This window comes from Ranitomeya variabilis, chromosome 1 (assembly GCF_051348905.1).
Source record: "Ranitomeya variabilis isolate aRanVar5 chromosome 1, aRanVar5.hap1, whole genome shotgun sequence".
Lineage (NCBI taxonomy): Eukaryota > Metazoa > Chordata > Amphibia > Anura > Dendrobatidae > Ranitomeya > Ranitomeya variabilis.
In genome coordinates, this window is record NC_135232.1 from 1,026,566,646 (window position 1) to 1,026,589,080 (window position 22,435).

General features: G+C 47.2%; 1 protein-coding gene across 5 annotated transcripts in view; it reads right to left on the minus strand.

Annotated features, from left to right (window-relative positions):
• Positions 1 to 22,435, minus strand: part of LRP2BP (LRP2 binding protein) — a 52,201-nt gene that overhangs the window by 19,245 nt on the left and 10,521 nt on the right. The window contains exons 1-6 of one of the 5 annotated variants that reach the window (XM_077279608.1): positions 13,049 to 13,270; positions 12,240 to 12,343; positions 12,106 to 12,145; positions 11,838 to 11,997; positions 10,847 to 10,956; positions 4,351 to 4,464 (exon numbers count right to left, since the gene is read on the minus strand). In XM_077279608.1, the coding sequence (XP_077135723.1) occupies positions 4,351 to 4,464; positions 10,847 to 10,956; positions 11,838 to 11,997; positions 12,106 to 12,111 (390 nt within the window). In that variant the 5' untranslated portion in view covers positions 12,112 to 12,145; positions 12,240 to 12,343; positions 13,049 to 13,270. Of the gene's footprint in view, positions 1 to 4,350; positions 4,465 to 10,846; positions 10,957 to 11,837; positions 12,003 to 12,105; positions 12,146 to 12,239; positions 12,344 to 13,048; positions 13,271 to 22,435 lie in introns of those variants that run through there. The other 4 variants (XM_077279610.1, XM_077279611.1, XM_077279609.1 and 1 more) reach the window with 4 other exon arrangements.

Below are 22,435 nucleotides of genomic sequence, written 5' to 3' on the forward strand. Positions count from 1 at the left end.
TTGCACTCGGACCAATGTTAGTTAATAGGTGTCTTTTGATTTGCGATTTTTTTCTCAGCCGAAATCGGACTGAGAAAAATCTGGATCGGCTGAGAAAAAAATCGCAGCATGCTGCGTATTGCTGCGATTCTCGGACGAGACTCGCCAATGCAAGTCAATGGGTGCGAGAAAAAAATCGCACAGCACTCGCACCATGCGAGTTCTGTCTGATTTTTACGCACCGGTGTCCTTTGAAAAGCCGGTAATTCAGCGCGGTGTACAGTAAAATCACACTGACAAGTTAGAATAGACTAGATATATACACATAGAATGTGTCTATATACATATATATATGTCAGTGAGACACCTATATATGTATATTTATATTTATTGCAGCGCTAGATAGCATTAAAGCCGCTAATTCAATTGCCGGCTTTTCATTTCTCCTTCCCATACCCGACAGGATATGAGACATGGTTTACATACAGTAAACCATCTCATATCCCTTTTTTTTTTGCATATTCCACACTACTAATGTTAGTAGTGTGTATGTGCAAAATTTCAGCGCTGTAGCTGCTGAAATAAAGGGTTAAATGGCGGAAAAAATTGGCGTGGGCTCCCGCGCAATTTTCTCCGCCAGAGCGGTAAAGCCAGTGACTGAGGGCAGATATTAATAGCCTGGAGAGGGTCCATGGTTATTGGCCCCCCCGTGGCTAAAAACATCTGCCCCCAGCCACCCCAGAAAAGGCACATCTGGAAGATGCGCCTATTCTGGCACTTGGCCACTCTCTTCCCACTCCCTGTAGCGGTGGGCTATGGGGTAATGAAGGGTTAATGTCACCTTGCTATTGTAAGGTGACATTAAGCCAGATTAATAATGGAGAGGCGTCAATTATGACACCTATCCATTATTAATCCAATTGTTTGAAAGGGTTAAAAAACACACACACACGATTTAAAAGTATTTTAATGAAATAAACACAGCGGTTGTTGTAATAATTTATTGCTCTCTCAATCCATCAGCAACACCCTCGCTTGGCAAAATAATAACCGCACAAGATACATACCTTCTGATGTCAGATCACGTCCAACGAGGTAATCCATCTGAAGGGGTTAACTAATATTACAGGCACGAGCTGCAATAAACCACTCGCTCGTGCCTGTAATCCCCGGGTGCTGAAAGGAAAGCAGGATCTGTACTTACATTGAGTCGCGGTGAGGCGCCCCTGGTGGATGTTCTCATGAACTGCAGCCTGGGAACTTTTTCCCACGCTCCAGGTCATATGAGGACATCCACCAGGGGGCGCATCACCGCGACTGAAGGAAATGTAGGTCAATGACCTACATTTCATTCATTCGCCGGGGAATTACAGGCACGAGCACAGCTGCATTAGCAGGGCTCCTGCCTGTAATATTAGTTAACCCCTTCAGATGGATTACATCGTGGGACGTGATCTGACATCTGAGGGTATGTATCTTGTGCGTTTATTATGTTGCCAAGCGAGGGTGTTCCTGATGGATTGAGAGAGCAATAAATTATTACAACAACCGCTGTGTTTATTTCATTAAACTACTTTGTAATCATGTGTGTGTGTGTTTTTTAACCCTTTCCTACAATTGGATTAATAATGGATAGGTGTCATAATTGACGCCTCTCCATTATTAATCTGGCTTAATGTCACCTTACAATAGCAAGGTGGCATTAACCCTTCATTACCCCATATCCCACCGCTACAGGGAGTGGGAAGAGAGTGGCCAAGTGCCAGAATTGGCGCATCTTCCAGATGTGCCTTTTCTGGGGTGGCTGGGGGCAGATGTTTGTAGCCAGGGGGGGGGCAATAACCATGGACCCTCTCCTGGCTATTAATATCTGCCCTCAGTCACTGGCTTTACCGCTCTGGCGGAGAAAATTGCGCGGGAGCCCACGCCAATTTTTTCCGCGAGTTAACCCTTAAATTTAATAGCTACAGCGCTGAAATTTTGCACATACACACTACTAACATTAGTACTGTGGAATATGCAAAAAAAAGGGGGATATGAGATGGTTTACTGTATGTAAACCATGTCTCATATCCTGTCGGGTTTGGGAAGGAGAAATTAAAAGCCGGCAATTGAATTAGCGGCTTTTATGCTATCTTGCGCTGCATTAAATATAAATATACATATATAGGTGTCTCACTGACATATATATATGTATATATACCTATTCTATGTGTATATATCTAGTCTATTCTAACCTGTCAGTGTGATTTTACTGTACACTGCGCTGAATTGCCGGCTTTTCAAAGGACACCGGTGCGTACAAATCGGACAGTAATACGGATGTCATACGGATGATGCGATTATAAAAAACGGATGATGCGATTAAAAATCGCATTGTACTCGCATGACACTCGCATGAAAATCGCATACGTTCCATCCGTTTTTTCGGTCCAGATTACGGACCGTTTTTTATCTCGCAAGTGGAAACACGATGGCGGCTAATCCGCCCTATACCATTAGTACATCACCCCTGCAATGAGGCTGATTTACTAAAACTTGCTAACTTTAGGACATTGCAAACTTAGAGCCTATTTAAGCTACCAAATTGTAGTCGTAACTTATGCAGATACCAAACATGTATAGTTTATTTTTTATTTAAGTAATGAAAAAAAATTCCAAAATTTGTATGAAAAAAGTTTTTCATTTGTCGCAATATTCTGGGACCCGTAGAATTTCCAATTTTCAGGATCTGGGGCTCGGTAAGGCTAGGTTCACATTGCGTTAGGGCAATCCGTTTAGCGCTAGCGCTAGCGGATTGCGCTAACGCAATGTATTTTTATGGATCGCGTTTGGGGGTCGCGTTAACGTCCCCGCTCTCGCAGATCCCCGATCTGCGAGAGCGGGGAACGGACCTCGGGCGCGCCGCGGACGCTGCAAGCAGCGTCCGAGGCGTGTCACAGAAGAACGGCACATCACTAGCGCGAGCCGAAAAAGGCACGCGCTAGTGATGCGCTGCTGGCGAAATTAACATTGCTGTCAATGGGTGCGCTAACGGACCCGTTGCACGGCGTTAATTGCGACATTTTCGCCGTGCAACGCTGTCCGTTAGCGATCACCCATTAACGCAATGTGAACCCAGCCAAAGGCCTTATTTTTTGACATTTTTATTGATACCATTTTGAGATACATGTGATGATAAACTTGAGAATTACATTTTTTGGTCGCCTCCACATTGCATTAATTTTTTTTTCTCATTACGATGTTTACCAATCAGTTTACTACTTTTAATATCTTGATAGATTCGACATTTCTGAATGCAGCGATAACAAATATCTGTATTTTTTTATTTTCAATCTGACAAAAGGTGGGTGATATAAACTTAAGGTGTTTTATTTTTTTCATATTTTTACAAACTTTTCACTATTTAGTAGTCCCCTTAGGAGACCTGAAGCCGCGATCGTCTGATCGCCTGTGCTATACATTGTGCTTCAGCACTGCTACAGTTGTGTGAAAGTGTTTGCCCCCTTACTGATTTCCTATTCTTCTGCATGTTTGTCACACTTCAATGTAACAGATCACGAGACTTATTAAAATATTAGACAAAGATAACACAAAATGCAGTTTTTACATGAAGGTTTTTATTATTGAGGGAAAAAGAAATTCAAACTACAGGGCCCTGTGAAAAAGTGATTGCCACCTACCCCCCCATCCTATTAAAACATAAATTAACTGTGTTTTATTAGAGATTGACAGCGGGATTTAACTGGAGCTCCACTCAACCCCCAACTGTTAAAGGTACATGGACCTGACAACGTTCACACGCCTTTTCTCCTACTTCTCCTGTGCCCGCACACTTAAAAGGAACAGTGTGGGCACCTGCAAAAATGCCCCAGCTAATAGCATCGTGTATAAAAGACACTCTCCCCAGTAGGGAGGTGCCTGAGCAACCCCTATAGTTATACAGCGGTGTTGGTGTGTTCAGCTGTATGTCGCCAGGTCCCCCGTCCTCCGTCTATTATAGTTATTCCCTTATCCAGTATCATCCCTTTAGTCTCATGTAGTGTGTTAAAATTAATATTGAGCAGAACTAATTTTGCCGTCCACAATAATCAGTTTCTCATGTGGCTTCTTGGAAAAATGAATTGCTCACCCATGGACTAGACAGTCTACATTTTTTAAAGTAGTAGATAACAAAATAATCATTCAGACCAGATGGAAGTCTCAGAAAATGTGGATACCGCGCAGAGCTTTAGCAGCTCCCCTGAATGCGACCCCTGGCTTTTTCTGCAGCAATCAGTTTGTGCCAACCTGCCAGCGCTATGTGTAATGCCATCAGGAAACTGCAATCATTTATACTGAGAAATAAAATACATAGGAGACAACACGTACTTCATCTTCTGTGGTTCCCAGACCGTCGTAATACATCACTCCAGCTTGGTATAAAGCCTGATAATCCTCGTCTTTGACTTTTTCAAAGTGCAATAATGCATGTTCATACCATCCCTGGAAAATACACAACGAGCAGCCGAGTCATCACATCCCTGCTGCGCCTACAAGGGTTAGGCCTAATGTACGACATTAACAACTATTCATAGAAAGCACCAACACAGCTTCTACCTGCAGTTTTCAGAAAAAAGAGGAAAACAAAAGACAGAACAATATGGAAGATATTACAGCGGCCCAACAAGCCCTTAAAAAAATGTATATTAAAAGCTGAAAAGGTGAAAAAACAAAAACACCAACATATCAAAACCTGTGTGTTCTATTCACGTCTTGATAAAGTGTGCGCTGGGGTCCGCTGCCCCAAATTCATTACTAGACACCCACATCATAATGAATTTGGAACATCTTTCAGCTGACATGCGTCCCTGCCAGAAACGTACGTCAGGCGTTTCTGTGACCATTTAAGTCATTTTTCTTGTATAAATTATGATGGATTTTTCAGACATATTCGGCCATACAGCCTCCTGGTTGAGTTCCACCCACTTTGCTAAAAGTTGGCGCAGCTGGCTAGGACTGGTGTAGAAACCGCAACTGATGCAAAATTTTGTGACACTTAAATCAGTTAAGACTGCAGAAAACTGGCAGAATTACTTGATGAATCGGCCATAAAGTTACCTTACCTCATTCATTTCAGTAACTACCCTATGAAACACCTGGAGCAGCTTCTCTGAGATCTGTGGTTATGTCAGTGTGCACAGGAAAGCACAAAAGGGAAATGTATGAAAAAATTAATAAGATGTTACCAGGAGGAGAAACAGATGAACAAAATGTGGCGTTAAAGAAAAGATGCTCCAAAATATAATTTAACATGAATTTAAATAGTACACCCACAGAGAAGATCACAGCTGCAGCCTGACTCCACAGTCTCAGTGTTCCTTTCTGCTGATGGAGTGCCGGACTCAACTGTGTTATAGGCAATGCACTGTGTTGTTTTTCTCCTATTCTCCACCTCATCACCACTGCTGCTCCCCTGTGCGCAAGCACTCCACAATTGATGCTCTCCTGCACTTTACCGCTGCTGCTCTCCGATACTCCACCATTGCTACTCTCCTATGTTCCACCACTGCTATTCTACAGCACTCTACCACTGCTGCTCTACTGCTGTTGCTCTCCTGTGTCCTGGTGCTCCACTGCTGTTGCCCTCCTGTGCTCCGGCATTCCACCGCTGCTGCTCTCCTGCGCTCCACCGCTGCTGCTCTCCTGTGCTACACCGCTGCTGCTCTCCGATACTCCACCATTGCTACTCTCCTATGCTCCACCACTGCTATGCTACAGCACTCTACCGCTGCTGCTCTACTGCACTACACCGCTGCTGCTCTCCTGCGCTACACCGCTGCTGCTCTCCTGCGCTACACCGCTGCTGCTCTCCTGCGCTACACCGCTGCTGCTCTCCTGCGCTACACCGCTGCTGCTCTCCTGCGCTACACCGCTGCTGCTCTCCTGCGCTACACCGCTGCTGCTCTCCTGCGCTACACCGCTGCTGCTCTCCTGCGCTACACCGCTGCTGCTCTCCTGCGCTACACCGCTGCTGCTCTCCTGCGCTACACCGCTGCTGCTCTCCTGCGCTACACCGCTGCTGCTCTCCTGCGCTACACCGCTGCTGCTCTCCTGCGCTACACCGCTGCAGTTCTCCTGCGCTACACCGCTGCAGTTCTCCTGCGCTACACCGCTGCTGCTCTCCTGCGCTACACCGCTGCTGCTCTCCTGTGCGCCACCGCTGCTGCTCTCCTGTGCGCCACCGCTGCTGCTCTTCTGTGCTCCACCGCTGCTGCTCTCCTGTGCTCCACCGCTGCTGCTCCTCTCCTATGCTCCACCACTGCTGCTCTTTTGTGCTCCACCGCTGCTGCTATCCTATGCTCCACCACTCCTGCTCCTCTCCTATGCTCCACCGCTGCTGCTCTTCTGTGCTCCACCACTCCTGCTCCTCTCCTATGCTCCACCGCTGCTGCTCTTCTGTGCTCCACCGCTGCTGCTCTCCTGTGCTCCACCGCTGCTGCTCCTCTCCTATGCTCCACCACTGCTGCTCTTTTGTGCTCCACCGCTGCTGCTATCCTATGCTCCACCACTCCTGCTCCTCTCCTATGCTCCACCGCTGCTGCTCTTCTGTGCTCCACCACTCCTGCTCCTCTCCTATGCTCCACCGCTGCTGCTCTTCTGTGCTCCACCGCTGCTGCTCTCCTGTGCTCCACCGCTGCTGCTCCTCTCCTATGCTCCACCACTGCTGCTCTTTTGTGCTCCACCGCTGCTGCTATCCTATGCTCCACCACTCATGCTCTTGTGCTCCACCACTGCTGCTGCTCTCCTGTGCTCCACCGCTGCTGCTATCCTATGCTCCACCACTCCTGCTCTTGTGCTCCACCACTGCTGCTGCTCTCCTGTGCTCCACCGCTGCTGCTCTCCTGTGCTCCACTGCTGCTGCTCTCCTGTGCTCCACCGCTGCTGCTCTCCTGTGCTCCACTGCTGCTGCTCTCCTGTGCTCCACCACTCCTGCTCTTGTGCTCCACCACCGCTGCTGCTCTCCTGTGCTCCACCGCTGCTCCTCTCCTATGCTTCACCGCTGCTGCTCTTCTGTGCTCCACTGCTGCTGTTCTCCTAGGATCTAATGTTCCAAAAACAGGAAGGGAGGCAGCAATTGTGAACAAAACACACTGAGCCAGGCTGCAGTCGTGATGTATGTTCTCTGTGGGCGTACAATTTAAATTCAGAGTTCTTTGCATGTTCACATGAAACCAATCTTGTGTCTGGAAAACACACTGAGCCGCTGCTGGAAACTTCTCTGTCAGGGTTTGCTTTTTCCCCCTTTAATCAGGTGGACATATTTTGATTAACCAACCTCACAGGGAAAAAAAAAAAAAAAAACACCCACCGATAAGTTCTGTGTTATATGCCCAGTTAGTGGAAGTGAAAATTTACATACTGGGTGCCATTTCTTACCAGGAAGCATAACATAGGGGCACAGAAGAAAAAAAAACTCTTCCAGAACCAGTGGAGCAGTGTCAATTGAAGCAGAAGCGTGGTTTAATTTTAAAAAAATCCAGTGATTTTTCGTCTTTAAGTGTAAAACCCGTTTCGTCTGGAATCCTGCGCCCTTATTTTATATACGAGAATCAGCAAAAAGGCGTAGTCTATTTGGCACACCTAAATGTCCTCTTTAAATAAAGATCCAAACTAACCAGGAGAGACAGTTCTAAACTAAAACATAACTTTTAATACAGGTTTCCTTCTAAAAACAATGGATAATTCCAAACAAGCAAACGGTCTGTGATAAAGTGCTCAGAGTTACCAGTGCTCAATAATAAATGGTTTCATCTCACCAAGTCTGTAGTCTCTTTCTTCTGGTTGAGGGTATGCAGGAACACATATAACGATTGTACGAATCAGGGAAAAGGGATGAGGGATACCCCGGTCGTGCGCCTGCCCTTACAAGGACAGTCCCCAAGGCTACTAAATTGTACCCACCAAACCAAGTGGGATCTCCCTACCCGTTTCGGGGATTCATCAGGGGAGAGAAATATAAGAAATATGGGACTTCAAAAGCTCCTGCATTGGCAGGTAGCTCACAGTCCAGTCCTGCCAGTTTAGGTTTGGACTGTTTTTTATGAAGCCTGGTAAGATAAAGTTCCCATTAAAATACCCTCCTTAAATAGTTTCTTATTTCCCCTTGAATTGCTGAGCGTCTTACATCATTTCCAGTCTCCACTCGTACGCCGGAATACAAATATCACATACCTCCCGGTAATCATCATCACTTCAGGTCTGTGAACCGCATCGTGGAACGCAGGTTCACCGGAAGAGACGCCATTGGCAAGACGTCAATGGTTCACATGGTGGGAACTTGTAAAAAATACAGTTTATGGGCATTGAAAAGGTAAAAAAGGGGAGAGGGGGAGATTTTGACAAGGTAATTTTACAAAGTGAATCAAGGATATTCCGCTTGAATACCTGTCACCCCCATGGCTTGAATGAGCAGCTTAATTATAGCTGCTTTTTATGAAAAGAAAGGATTACAATGACAGTAGTCGTTCACCTGTCTCCATTTGATTGTCATAGGGGTACATTGATCTGTGAAAAGTTCCCAGGCTAGAGTTCATATGAGGACATCCAGCAGAGGGCGCATCACCGCGACTCGAGGTAACTACAGGGCATTCCCCTGCTTTCCATTCATTCCCCGTCTTTTTACAACCACGAGCACAGCTGCTTTAGCAGAGCTCCTGGGTGTAAAATGCTTTAACCCCTTCAGATGGATTTACATCGTGCGACGTGACCAGAACGACGGAAGGTATGGGATATTGTTGTTTTTTTATTTTTCCTTTTTTACAGAACGAGGGTCTTCAGGTGGATTAAGAGTCTAATAAAATATTAAAACACCCTGTATCTTTATTTCATTAAAGTACTTTGTAATAATGTGTGCGTGTTTTTTTAACCATTTCGTACTATTGGATTAATAATGGATAGGTGTCATAATTGACGCCTCTCCATTATTAATCTGGCTTAATGTCACCTTACAATAGCAAGGTGACATTAACCCTTCATTACCCCATATCCCACCGCTACACGGGAGTGGGAAGAGAGTGGCCAAGTGCCAGAATAGGCGCATCTTACAGATGTGCCTTTTCTGGGGTGGCTGGGGGCAGATGTTTTTAGCCAGGGGGGGCCAATAACCATGGTACCTCCCTAGGCTATTAATATCTGCCCTCAGTCACTGGCTTTAGCACTCTGGCGAGAAAATTGCGCGGGAGCCCACGCCAATTTGTTCCGCGATTTAACCCTTTAATTTAATAGCTAGAGGGCCCAAATTTTGCACATACACACTACTAACATTAGTAGTGTGGAATATGCAAAAAAGGGGATATGAGATGGTGTACTGTATGTAAACCATGTCTCATATCATGTCGGGTTTGGGAGGGAGAGAGCAAAAGCCGGCACGGCAATTGAATTACCGGCTTTTATGATATCTAGCGCTGTATGAAATATATATATAATATATATATATATATATATATATATATATACACACTGTATATATGTTTTAATGAACATTTGAGCACATAAATCCATTAGATGTCGGTTTTGCAAGCCTGCGAGAAAATATCGCAGTACGGATGCCATACGGATTACATACGGAGGATGACATGCGCAAAATACGCTGCCACACCCTGCCTACGGATGACATACGGATCACTATTTTGGGAACATTTCTGCGTATTACGGCCGTAAAAAACGGACCGTATTTTCATACGCTGAGTGTGACGCCGGCCTTATGGATAATTCTAATAGGGTATAAGCTCCTTGAATGGTTCCCTTTCCTTCCTCCTATGCCTCAAACAACATTCCCCTTCTCCTCCTGTGGTCTATCTTTATTTCCCTTTGGGCAGTTTTACCTGTTTAGATGGAATTTGGAGATATACAAATATCTTTATCTTTATCAAAGAGAATAATATTAGTAAACATCTGAGTTGGGGAATAGGATCTTGTTTTAAGCTTTACAGCAATAAACATGTGCTTCAGGTTTCATTTTAATTGCCCCGCAGTATTTGCTTCTGGGCTGATAATGATGGACATACGTTTGCAGCGCAATAATAGAAAGTGGGTAGTGGCGCATTTAACATCTCCTCTGGTGGCTCTGCGCTGCATCATGCGGTCCACAGACCGGAGGTGAGCGCACAGTTTGACATGCGCATGCGTCTCTTCCGGTGAACCTGCGTTCCTCGATGCGGTTCACAGACCTGAAGTGATGATGATTACCGGGAGGTATGTGATATTTGTATTCCGGCGTACGAGTGAAGACTGGAAATGATGTAAGACGCTCAGCAATTCAAGGGGAAATAAGAAACTATTTAAGGAGGGTATTTTAATAGGAACTTTATCTTACCAGGCTTCATAAAAAACAGTCCAAACCTAAACTGGCAGGACTGTGAGCTACCTGGCAATGCAGGAGCTTTTGAGGTCCCACATTTCTTCTATTTCTCTCCCCTGATGAATCCCCGAAATGTGTTGGAAGATCCTACTTGGTTTGGTGGGTACAATTTAGTAGCCTTACTTGGGGACCGTCCTTGTAAGGGCAGGAGCACTACAGGGGCATGACCGGGGTATACTAGAAACTCTTCCCTTTTCCCTGATTCGTACGATCGTTATATGTGTTCCTGCATACCCTCAGCCAGCAGAAGGAGACTACAGACTTGGTGAGATGAAACCATTTATTATTGAGCACTGGTAACTCTGAGCACTTTATCACAGTCGGTTTGCTTGTTTTGAATTATTCATTGTTTTTAGAAGGAAACGTGTATTAAAAGTTATGTTTTCGTTTTTTGCTTATTTTATATACACAGGAATGTTAGAAAATGCTGTGAGAGTCAGAAGGAACATGGGGAGATCTTGTTACCTCCTCAAAGCAAAGTTGTCCCAGAAGGAAGCGGGCCGGTTTATCTCCGTTTTCAATCCTGTCTCTTAGGTACTGTTCAGCGGTGTCTAGTAGGCCAGCGCGACCACGGCCTGAAAATGGAAGACGCATGCTCTGATACATGGGGCACGGGCCCTATAACCAGAGGTGAGGGGGCAATCAACAGATAATAGGTAACCACTAATTCTGTAGTTTTGTTTTCTAATTATTACACATGGCATAGTCGTATATAGAAGTGTTCACCTGCGATGAAACAGATATACAGTGGGGGGCTTCATTGGCGGCACTTACAAGCTTGAGGATGTGCGTCTACCAGCTTTAGTCACCACAGATGGGGGAGCCACTACAAATAGAGACCCTCACATTAAATTACTGGCCATTTACAGGAGACATGTCTGTGTTCTGGCTGTTCCCAATTGCGGGGGGTTCCTGCAGGATAATCCCACGAACATAGGCAGGAAGGGGACACTCCAATACGGGACTGTCCAGGCTGCGAGAGTGCTGGTAATAGGCAGAGACGCCTGCCGTCAGACAATATGCTGGAAATGCATCAGCACCGGGTGGATAATCGTCACAGCGGCATTTAAGGGTATGTGCACACAAAGGGAACGATTTTTTTTACTGCACAGTGGGGAGTTGTGCAAAAATGTGTGACTTTTAAAAAAAATTTTATGATACTTTGACTCTTCCCCACTAAAATGAGCAGAGCTGGGGAGAAACTATGGCGGTTCCTGGCTATGCCCCCCATCTAATTCATCATATCTGCTGGCGTATTACATGGTCCATATACAGACCACAATGCCCGGAGTGACCGCTGGTCTCACATACCCGTCTATGAGCTCAGTCCAGGCGATGGGGTCTGTATCCAGGCCATGAAGTACGCCCATCTGACCCCAACACAATGAAATCCCTTAGTGACGACCTCCGGGGTACATAACGTATGGCGGAGCTGAAAATCCATCACGGGTCTCACCTTGTATATTCTGAGGAAAGTCGGGCATCCGGCTGACGTGGTACAAGATGCCACTTTCTTTGCTGGTTGGCAGAGGCTCCGAGGTGAGTTTCTCCATTCTGGTGACTGTGTGTTGTACCCAAGTGGTGCCGTCTACAGTGACTTCATAGTAAGCGCAGAACTGTGCTGAAAGAAAAGCAATTCAATAGGTTTACTAATCAGAACATTATAGACTGTACATCAAAATGAAGATGAGGAGGAGGAGGAGGAGGATCAGCAGGCGGCTCACCCTCATTCCGTCCTGAATTATAGGGGTCGGGATCTGTGAGCTGCACAGGTGACAGATGTGATGAAATGCTGGCGGTCTCCGGTCACCACTAGGGGGCGCTCAGGAGCACTGCAGCGAGGTAGCGCCATTCTCACCTGTCAGGCTGGATTCACACACGGTGGTTGGTGTAGCGCTTTCCTGCCGCAGTGTATGGAAACTCACAGCAAAAGGCACAGCGTCTGTGTGATGTCATTGGCTTCTATAAACACGGCATGAAAAAGGGTCAGTAATCATCTAGTGTACGCACGGCATCAATGTAATAAAGGGAAGACATGGAATGTGACTACTAATCATAGAGCAGAGCTCCTCTAACCTGCATCCGATAATCTGCAATAAAATGTGCAATTTCCCAAGGTCAGAGGCAATAGGGTCCCTGATGTGCATCAGACGGGGTCATACAGGGGGCGTCACTCAGGACCCCGCATTCAGCACAAACTGCGGGGGTCTTACTGTCTATTGATGCTTAGGATGAGGGATTCTTTAGGCCTTTTTCTATAGGCCAGGACCAGGCCCACACTCTCCACAGCAGGTGACTGTGCAGTAAGAGGAGCCATGTGGCTGCACAGAGCCCAGACACTACCCCCCCCCCCCCCCATGTGTCCGGTCCCCCCCCCCATGTGTCCGGTCCCCCCCCCCCGTGTCCGGTCCCCCCCCCCCGTGTCCGGTCCCCCCCCCCGTGTCCGGTCCCCCCCATGTGTCCGGTCCCCCCCCAACCCCCCCCCCCCCCCCCCATGTGTCCACCTCTCCGGCAAGTGTCCGCCCCTCCTGGAGGCTAGGCGCTGCTCTCCCATACTCTGCCCCTGGTATTCTCTGCTGCCTGTCATTTTTAGGGGGACCCGAAACTGTATTCATCACTTGCTGACATTTGTAGTCCCCTCTCCCGTCCTGGGGCGGTAGTACTCACCTTACCCCTCCGCACACAGCTCCCGTCATACAGGCCGCGGGGCACAGGTCACACACTCACCCGCGGGTGCGCATGGCCAAAGTTTGGTCACCCTGGTAACTGTAGCCTGGCAGTAGTATATATGAGGCATCACGTGCCCAGTGAGGGGCGGGGCTTCCGCTGTTCTCCGAGTCCGAGCGCTCTACGGGTTATATCTGTACTCTCAACTATGGTGGTGCCGGTGTGACAACTCAGCCCGGGGGTGACAACCAGCACGCTTGACGTGATGGGAGGAGCTCTGCCATCACCAGGGGGGCACTGCCAACATTAGGGGGAGCTCTGCCATCACCAGGGGGAGCTCTGCCATCACCAGGAGATCTGCCGTCACCAGGGGGAACTCTGCCGTCACCAGGGGGAGCACTGCCGTCACCAGGGGGAGCACTGCCGTCACCAGGGGGAACTCTGCCGTCACTAGGGGGAGCGCTGCCGTCACCAGGGGGAGATCTGCCGTCACCAGGAGGAGATCTGCCGTCACCAGGGGGAGCACTGCCGTCACCAGGAGGAGATCTGCCGTCACCAGGGGGAACGCTGCCATAACCAGGGGGAGGTCTGCCATCACCAGGGCGAGCACTGCCATCACCAAGGGGAGCTCTGCCGTCACCGGGAGGAGATCTGCCGTCACCAGGGGAAGCTCTGCCGTCACCAGGGGGAACGCTGCCATAACCAGGGGAACACTGCCATAACCAGGGGAGCTCTGCTATCTTCAGGTGGAGCTTTTCTGTGATCAGGAGGAGCGCCCCCATGATCAGGGGGAGCGCTGCCATCACCAGGGGGAGTGGAGCGCTGCCGTCACTAAGGGTATGTTTCCACGTTCAGGAAACGCTGCGTGTTTGACGCTGTGCAGAGCCGCAGCATCAAACACGCAGCATCCAGATGTTACAGCATAGTGGAGGGGATTTTATCAAATCCCATCTCCACTATGCGTGGTAACACGCACCCGGCGGCCCTGCGATTCCGGACATGCTGCGCGTCTTTTTAGATTGCAGCATGTCCGTGTACCTGGCGGCGCCGCTGCAAGGTATATCACAGGGAGATTACATCATTCATCCGCTGCTGTGTGACAGGAAGCGTGGGCAGGAAGCAGGACGGATCCATTCCCTGCAGCTCCGCTCCGCTGCCTTTTTCTCTTGCAGGCAGCGGAGCTGCAGGGATTGCTCCCTGCCCGCCACACATGAGGGCAATCTGGCCAGGGGGCCCCCGGAGCCTCGGGGCTGGATAAACTGGCCAGATTGCCCTCATTATTAGCCACCCTGCAGACAGGGCCAGATTTAAGCAAAGTGGGGCCCTAGGCAAAATTTAAAATGGGGCCCAAAATGCTAACATATTGCACGTCACACAGAAGCATTTTGGTTGTATTTACATTCGCTGAGTTCAGGCCGCTAAATGAGTGTTATCGACAATATTGAAATCGTTCAATGTTTGTTTCCCGGCCTCTTTACACTGTCTGAGAAAGAATGATGGGAACAGAATGATCACTAATAGATCACTAACAGATCACCATGCAGTATCATGTTATCAGCAGCACATCTACAGTTTACACCGGCGATGTACTGCTGAGAACAATGATTTCTGTTCCGGCATAAACAATCCAATCACTCTATGAATATGCAGCATTTTGCTTGTTTAGTATAATACACCCCATAGTCCTCCACATAGTATAATGTGCACCACAGTCCTCAATATTGTAAAATGCACACCCTATAGTCTTCAAATTAATATGCCCCATAGTCCTCCATATAGTATAATACATTCCCCAGTCCTCCATATAGTATTATACACTTCCCATTGTCCTCCACATAGTATAATACACTCTTCATAGTACTCCATATTGTAAAATGCACACCCCATAGTCCTCCATATAACATAATATGCCCCATAGTCCTCCATATAGTATTATGCACTTCCCATAGTCCTCCATATAGTATAATCCACTCCTCATAGTCCTCCATATATTAAAATACACTGCTCAGTCCTCCACATAGTTTAATACACTCCTCATAGTGCACTATATAGTATAATGCACCGCCATAGTCATCCATGTAGAACAATTCACTTCCCATAGTAAAATGCACCCCATACTGTAGTTCTTCATATAGTATAATGTATTCCCCATAGTCCTCAATACAGTATAATGCAGCCCACATATAGTATAATGCAGCCACCCCATAGAGCATAATGCAGCCACCCCACAGAGTATAATGTAACCCCAATAGAATATAATGCTGCCCCCCTCATATAGTATAATGTAGCCCCCTCATAGAGTATGATGGAATCACCCCTCATAGAATATAAATATAATACAGCCCCCATAGAATATAATGTAGCCCCGAATAGAGTATAATACAGCCCACCTCCCCATAGAATAATGTAGCCCCATCAAAGAGTATGATGCAATCCTCCCTCATAAAATCTAATACAGCCCCCCATAGAATATAATGTAGCCCCCCCATAGAATATAATACAGCCCACCTCCCCATAGAATATAATGTAGCCCCCCATAGAATATAATGCAGCCCCCCATAGTATATAACACAGCCTCCCCCATAGAATATAATGTACCCCCCATAGTATGTAACACAGCCACATAGTATATAACACAGCCTCCCCCATAGAATATAATATACCCCCCATAGTATATAACACAGCCTCCCCCATAGAATATAATATACCCCCCAATAGTATATAACACAGCCACATAGAATATAACACAGCCTCCCCCATAGACTATAATATACCCCCAATAGTATATAACACAGCCCGCATAGTATATAGCACAGCTGCATAGTATATAACACAGCCCGCATAGTATATAACACAGCCCACATAGTATATAGCACAGCGTGCATATTATAAAGCACAGCCCGTATAGTATATAACACAGCCCACATAGTATATAGCACAGCCCACATAGTATATAGCCCAGCCCGCATAGTATATAGCACAGCCCACATAGTATATAACACAGCCCGCATAGTATATAACACAGCCCGCATAGTATATAACACAGCCTGCATAGTATACAACACAGCCCACATAGTATATAGCACAGCCCACATAGTATAAAACACATCCTCATAGTATACAGCACAGCGCTCGTAGTATGTAGCACAGCCCCATAGTATACAGCACAGTCTCATAGCACAGCCTGGGGTGGAGATATAGTGAGCAGCCTCCCACCTACTCTTCACTGTTCACTAAACCCAGCCTTAACATTGTTGATTAACCCCTCTCAGCAAATAGTATGCTGGAGCAATTTTCCAGGTTCATATCACTGAGACTAACATCCTGAGTGACACATATCTCCCCTCCAGTATTTTACCAGTGATCTTCATACACCCTATTAATGAATTTGGCATGTCATTCACCTACTGTGTGCCACCATCAGAAAGGTTACTCCAGAGGCCGGCATATACAGTACAGACCAAAGGTTTGGACACACCTTCTCATTTAAAGATTTTTCATCAAAATTATCAATTAACACATTTGGAATTATATACTTAACAAAAAAGAGTGAAACAACTGAAAATATGTTTTATATTCTAAGTTCTTCAAAGTAGCCACCTTTTGCTTTGATGACTGCTTTGCACACTCTTGGCATTCTCTTGATGAGCTTCAAGAGGTAGTCACCGGGAATGGTTTTCACTTCACAGGTGTGCCCTGTCAGGTTTAATAAGTGGGATTTCTTGCCTTATAAATGGGGTTGGGACCATCAGTTGTGTTGAGCAGAAGTCTGGTAGATACACAACTGATAGTCCTACTGAATAGACTTAGAATTTGTATTATGGCAAGAAAAAAGCAGCTAAGTAAAGAAAAACGAGTGGCCATCATTACTTTAAGAAATTAAGGTCAGTCAGTCTGAAAAATTGGGAAAACTTTGAAAGTGTCCCCAAGTGCAGTTGCAAAAACCATCAAGCGCTACAAAGAAACTGGCTCACATGAGGACCGCCCCAGGAACGGAAGACCAAGAGTCACCTCTGCTTCTGAGGATAAGTTTATCGGAGTCACCAGCCTCAGAAATCGCAGGTTAACAGCAGCTCAGATTAGGGACCAGGTCAATGCCACCCAGAGTTCTAGCAGCAGACACATCTCTACAACAACTGTTAAGAGACTTTGTGCAGCAGGCCTTCATGGTAAAATAGCTGCTAGGAAACCACTGCTAAGGACAGGCAACAAGCAGAAGAGACTTGTTTGGGCTAAAGAACACAAGGAATGGACATTAGACCAGTGGAAATCTGTGCATTGGTCTGATGAATCCAAATTCGAGATCTCTGGTTCTAACCACCGTGTCTTTGTGCGACGCAGAAAAGGTGAACGGATGGACTCTACATGCTTGGTTCCCACCGAGAAGCATGGAGAAGGAGGTGTGATGGTGTGGGGGTGCTTTGCTGGTGACACTGTTGGGGATTTATTCAAAATTGAAGGCATACTGAACCACCATGGCTATCACAGCATCTTGCAGCAGCATGCTATTCCATTCGGTTTGCATTTAGTTGGACCATCATTTATTTTTCAACAGGACAATGACCCCAAACCTACCTCCAGGATGTGTAAGCGCTACTTGACCAAGAAGGAGAGTGATGGGGTGCTACGCCAGATGACCTGGCCTCCACAGTCACCAGACCTGAACCCAATCAAGATGGTTTGGGGTGAGCTGGACCGCAGAGTGAGGGCAAAAGGGCCAACAAGTGCTAAGCATCTCTGGGAACTCCTTCAAGATTGTTGGAAGACCCGGTGACTACCTCTTGAAGATCATCAAGAGAATGCCAAGAGCGTAAAACAGTCATCAAAGCAAAAGGTGGCTACTTTGAAGAACCTAGAATATAAGACATATTTTCAGTTGTTTCACACTTTTTTGTTAAGTATATAATTCCACATGTGTTACCAGGTCACCAGACCTGAACCCAATTGAGATGGTTTGGGGTGAGCTGGACCGCAGAGTGAAGGCAAAAGGGCCAACAAGTGCTAAGCATCTCTGGGAACTCCTTCAAGATTGTTGGAAGGCCATTCTCGGTAACTAACTCTTGAAGCTCATCAAGAGAATGCCAAGAGTGCAAAGCAGTCATCAAAGCAAAAGGTGGCTACTTTGAAGAACCTAGAATATAAAACATATTTTCAGTTGTTTCACACTTTTTTGTTAAGTATATAATTCCACATGTGTTAATTCATAGTTTTGATGCCATCAGTGTTAATTTACAATTTTCATAGTCATGAAAATACAGAAAAATCTTTAAATGAGAAGGTGTGTCCAAACTTTTGATCTGTACTGTATATGTCTTAATTTACAAAAAAAAAAATCTGAAAGTGGAAACGGCTGACTGAGAAAGGCAGAAAATGTATATTACCTGCACCTGCTAATTTTGGCTTGTCCTGCCGACCATCTACTATGTGTATGAGGTTCTATGTCTCTGTGTGGGCTGTAATTATCCGTCATGCCAGCAGGATTGTACTGAGTAACCTACAGACACTGTCAGGGTGCCGCCGTTATACTCATTACAATTATACCTTGGTTGATTAAATCCGTCTTGTGGCTGTTGTGTAAGCTTTATTTTCAGTTTTGAGTTAATAATATGATTGTGCTCCGGGGAGGCCTGTGGGGTGGTCTCCATGTGGAGCTGTTTAAGTATTCATCTGTATATCAGTGACTTGTCCTCAATTTTACATAATGAATAATATATATACAGTATATTGAAAAAAAAAAAGACCTTCTGCAGGCAGGCGACGGCGCTGCAACATAGAGCCATTTAGATGTTCTTTTGCATACTACTAAGGCTGAATTTTATGTTGAGGACGCAGGAGAGGTTTCTTCTGATGACTCTTCCATGAAGGCTGTATTTGTGCAGGTGTCTCTGAACAGTAGAACAATGGACCACAACTCCAGAGTCTGCCAAATCTTTCTGAAGTTTTTTTGCTGTTAAGCAGGGGTTCTAATTTGCTTCTCTAGCAATCAGCTCTCACTGAAATTTTGCTTGGTCTTCCAGACCTTATCTTGACCTCCACTGTTCATGTAAACTGCCATTTCTTAATTACATTATGAACTGAGAAAAAGACAACTTGAAAACGCTTTGCCATCTCATAGATTTCCCCTGCTTTGTGGGCCTCCACCATTTTCATTTTTAGAGTGCTAGGCAGCTGATTAGAAGAACCCATGGCTGCTGTTTTTTGGCACATTAGAGGAGGCTGGGATTTTATAATACTGGGAAATTTGCATCACCTGACCTTTCCTAACGATCAGTAGTGCAGCTACCGGGGGGCAGAGGGTGCGGGCGCCCCGGGCCCGCTGCTCTGAGGGGGCCTCCTTGGAGCTACGCTACTGTAACTGTATCGGTGCGCGCAGTGCGCTGATACAATTACCTTTTGTGGCAAATCAGGGAGAATCGATCTCCCTGCTCTGCCGCTAAGGGGCCCCTGAGCAGGCGGGGGGCCCGGTGCCAGCAGTGGGCCCCCCGCCTGTCATCGCAGGGTCAGCTGTATTGGCATTTAGCCAATACAGCTGACCGCAATGATGAGGGAAGGAGCGCTGCGCTGCTGTCCTTCCCCCATCATCTCCCTGGTAGCGTCTGAAGTCAGCGACGCTGACAGAGGGAGCGATGAGTCACTGCCTGGCGCCCGCTGTCAGGAGACGAGCGGGCGCTCAGAGCAGCGCAGGAACCAGGAAGAAGAGAGGTGTGTATTTTATTTTTTTTTTAAGGGGGGCTGTAGTACAGAATCTGCCTATAGAGGGGGGTCTGCCTAATACTACAGGGTCTGCCTATGGGGGGTCTGCCTAATACTACATGGTCTGCCTATGGGGTGGGTCTGCCTAATACTACAGTGTCTGACTATGGGGGGAGGTCTGCCTAATACTACAGGGTCTTCCTATGGGGGTCTGCCTAATACTACAGGGTCTGACTATGGGGGGAGGTCTGCCTAATACTACAGGGTCTGCCTATGGGGGGTCTGCCTAATACTACAGGGTCTGCCTTTGGGGGGTCTTCCTTATACTACAGGGTCTGCCTATGGGGGGTCTGGCTAATACTACAGGGTCTGCTTATGGGGGGTCTGCCTTATACTACAGGGTCTGCCTTTGGGAGGGTCTGCAATATACTACAGGGTCTGCCTATGGGGGTCTGCCTTATACTACAGGGTCTGCCTATGGGGGGTGCTGCCTTATACTACAGGATCTGCGGCTCAGTATTGGGGTATCAGGTGCAGTAATAGGGACACATACGGCAGCAGCGGCTCAGTATTGGGGTATCAGGTGCAGAAATAGGTACACATACGGTAGCAGCGGCTCAGTATTGGGGTATCAGGGGCAGTAATAGGGACACATACGGCAGCAGCAGCTCAGTATTGAGGTATCAGGGGTAGTAATAGGGTCACATACGGCAGCAGCGGCTCAGTATTGGGGTATCAGGGACAGTAATAGTGACACATACGGCAGCAGCGTCTCAGTATTGAGATATCAGGGGCAGTAATAGGGACACATATGGCAGCAGCGGCTCAGCATTGGGGTATCAGGTGCAGTAATAGGGACACATACGGCAGCAGCGGCTCAGTATTGGGGTATCAGGTGCAGTAATAGGGACACATACGGCAGCAGCAGCTCAGTATTGAGATATCAGGGGCAGTAATAGGGTCACATACGGCAGCAGGGGCTCAGAATTGGGGTATCAGGGACAGTAATAGGGACACATACGGCAGCAGCGGCTCAGTATTGGGGTATCAGGGGCAGTAATAGGGACACATACGGCAGCAGCAGCTCAGTATTGAGATATCAGGGGCAGTAATAGGGTCACATATGGCAGTAGGGGCTCAGAATTGGGGTATCAGGGACAGTAATAGGGACACATACGGCAGCAGCGGCTCAGTATTGGGGTATCAGGGGCAGTAATAGGGACACATACGGCAGCAGCAGCTCAGTATTGAGATATCAGGGGCAGTAATAGGGTCACATACAGCAGCAGGGGCTCAGAATTGGGGTATCAGGGACAGTAATAGGGACACATACGGCAGCAGCGGCTCAGTATTGGGGTATCAGGGGCAGTAATAGGGACACATACGGCAGCAGCGGCTCAGTATTGGGGTATCAGGGGCAGTAATAGGGACACATAGTGCAGCAGCGGCTCAGTATTGGGATATCAGGTGCAGTAATAGGGACACATAGTGCAGCAGCGGCTCAGTATTGGGGTATCAGCAGGATGAGGAGTTTGTGCAGGTTGGGAATAGATGGTGATGGCTGGAATATGAGAAGTGAAATGTGTCTTTGTTGTATTCTCTGCAGCAGAGTCCTGGCTGGAAGAAGTTGTCATGTCGGTCTGGGCCAGATGGAAAAGACGGGAAAAGTGACGATTCCATCATAAAGAACGTCAGCGGTAAAACAGTATCTGTAACTGTGCTGTGATCTCTTATATGTTCTGTAGGGCTGTTATCTATTACTGACCATATGGCGGTAATATCCATGTTGGTCTTTATATAGAGATTATCTTCAGTAACAGCGCGGTCATCTGCTGAGGTTCTCCTCCACTATTGGGGAGTCACCGAGTTGTAATCAAGGTTACCTGGTTAAGGGCCCACTCAGAAGCTTCGCCCCCCTGAACCAAAACCCTAGCTACGCCTCTGCTAACGATAATAGTGAACAAGCCTAACAAGCTACCATATATGCTCGAGTATAAGCCGAGATTTTCAGCCCATTTTTTTAGGCTGAAAGTGCCCCTCTCGGCTTATACTCGAGTCATTGTCCCAGAGGGTCGGCAGGGGAGAGGGAGCGGCAGCTGTCAAATCATACTCATCTGCTCCCGACGCGTCTCTGCATGTCCCTGCTTCTTAGATGGTCTCCGGCAGCTCTTCCTGTGTTCAGCGATCACGTGGTCCGCTCATTAAAGTAATGAATATGGACGCGACTCCACTCCCATAGGGGTGGAGCGCATATTCATTACTTTATTGAGCGGTACCAGTGACCGCTGAGTAGAGGAAGACCTGCCGGCGCCCGGAGACCATAGCATCGGAGAAGCTGCCGAGACCACGCCGAAGGGTGAGTATGACGGGGGAGGGTGAGCATTGCGATATTCACCTGTCCCCGTTCCACCGCCGGGCTCCATCTTCCGCGTCCTCTGGCTGTGACGTTCAGGTCAGAGGGCGCGATGACGTGGTTAGTGCGTGCCCTCTGCCTGAACAGTCACTGCAGAGAGCTGGAAGACGGAGCATCGCACTGCGGTGGAACAGGGACAGGTAAATATCTCAAGTGCCGATGTACCCGCCTGCTCAGGACAAGAGGTGAGTATGTCATTTTTTTTTTTAATCGCAGCAGCAGCAGCATATGGGGCATCTTATGGGGCCATAATCATCCTTTATGCAGCATTGTACGGGGCA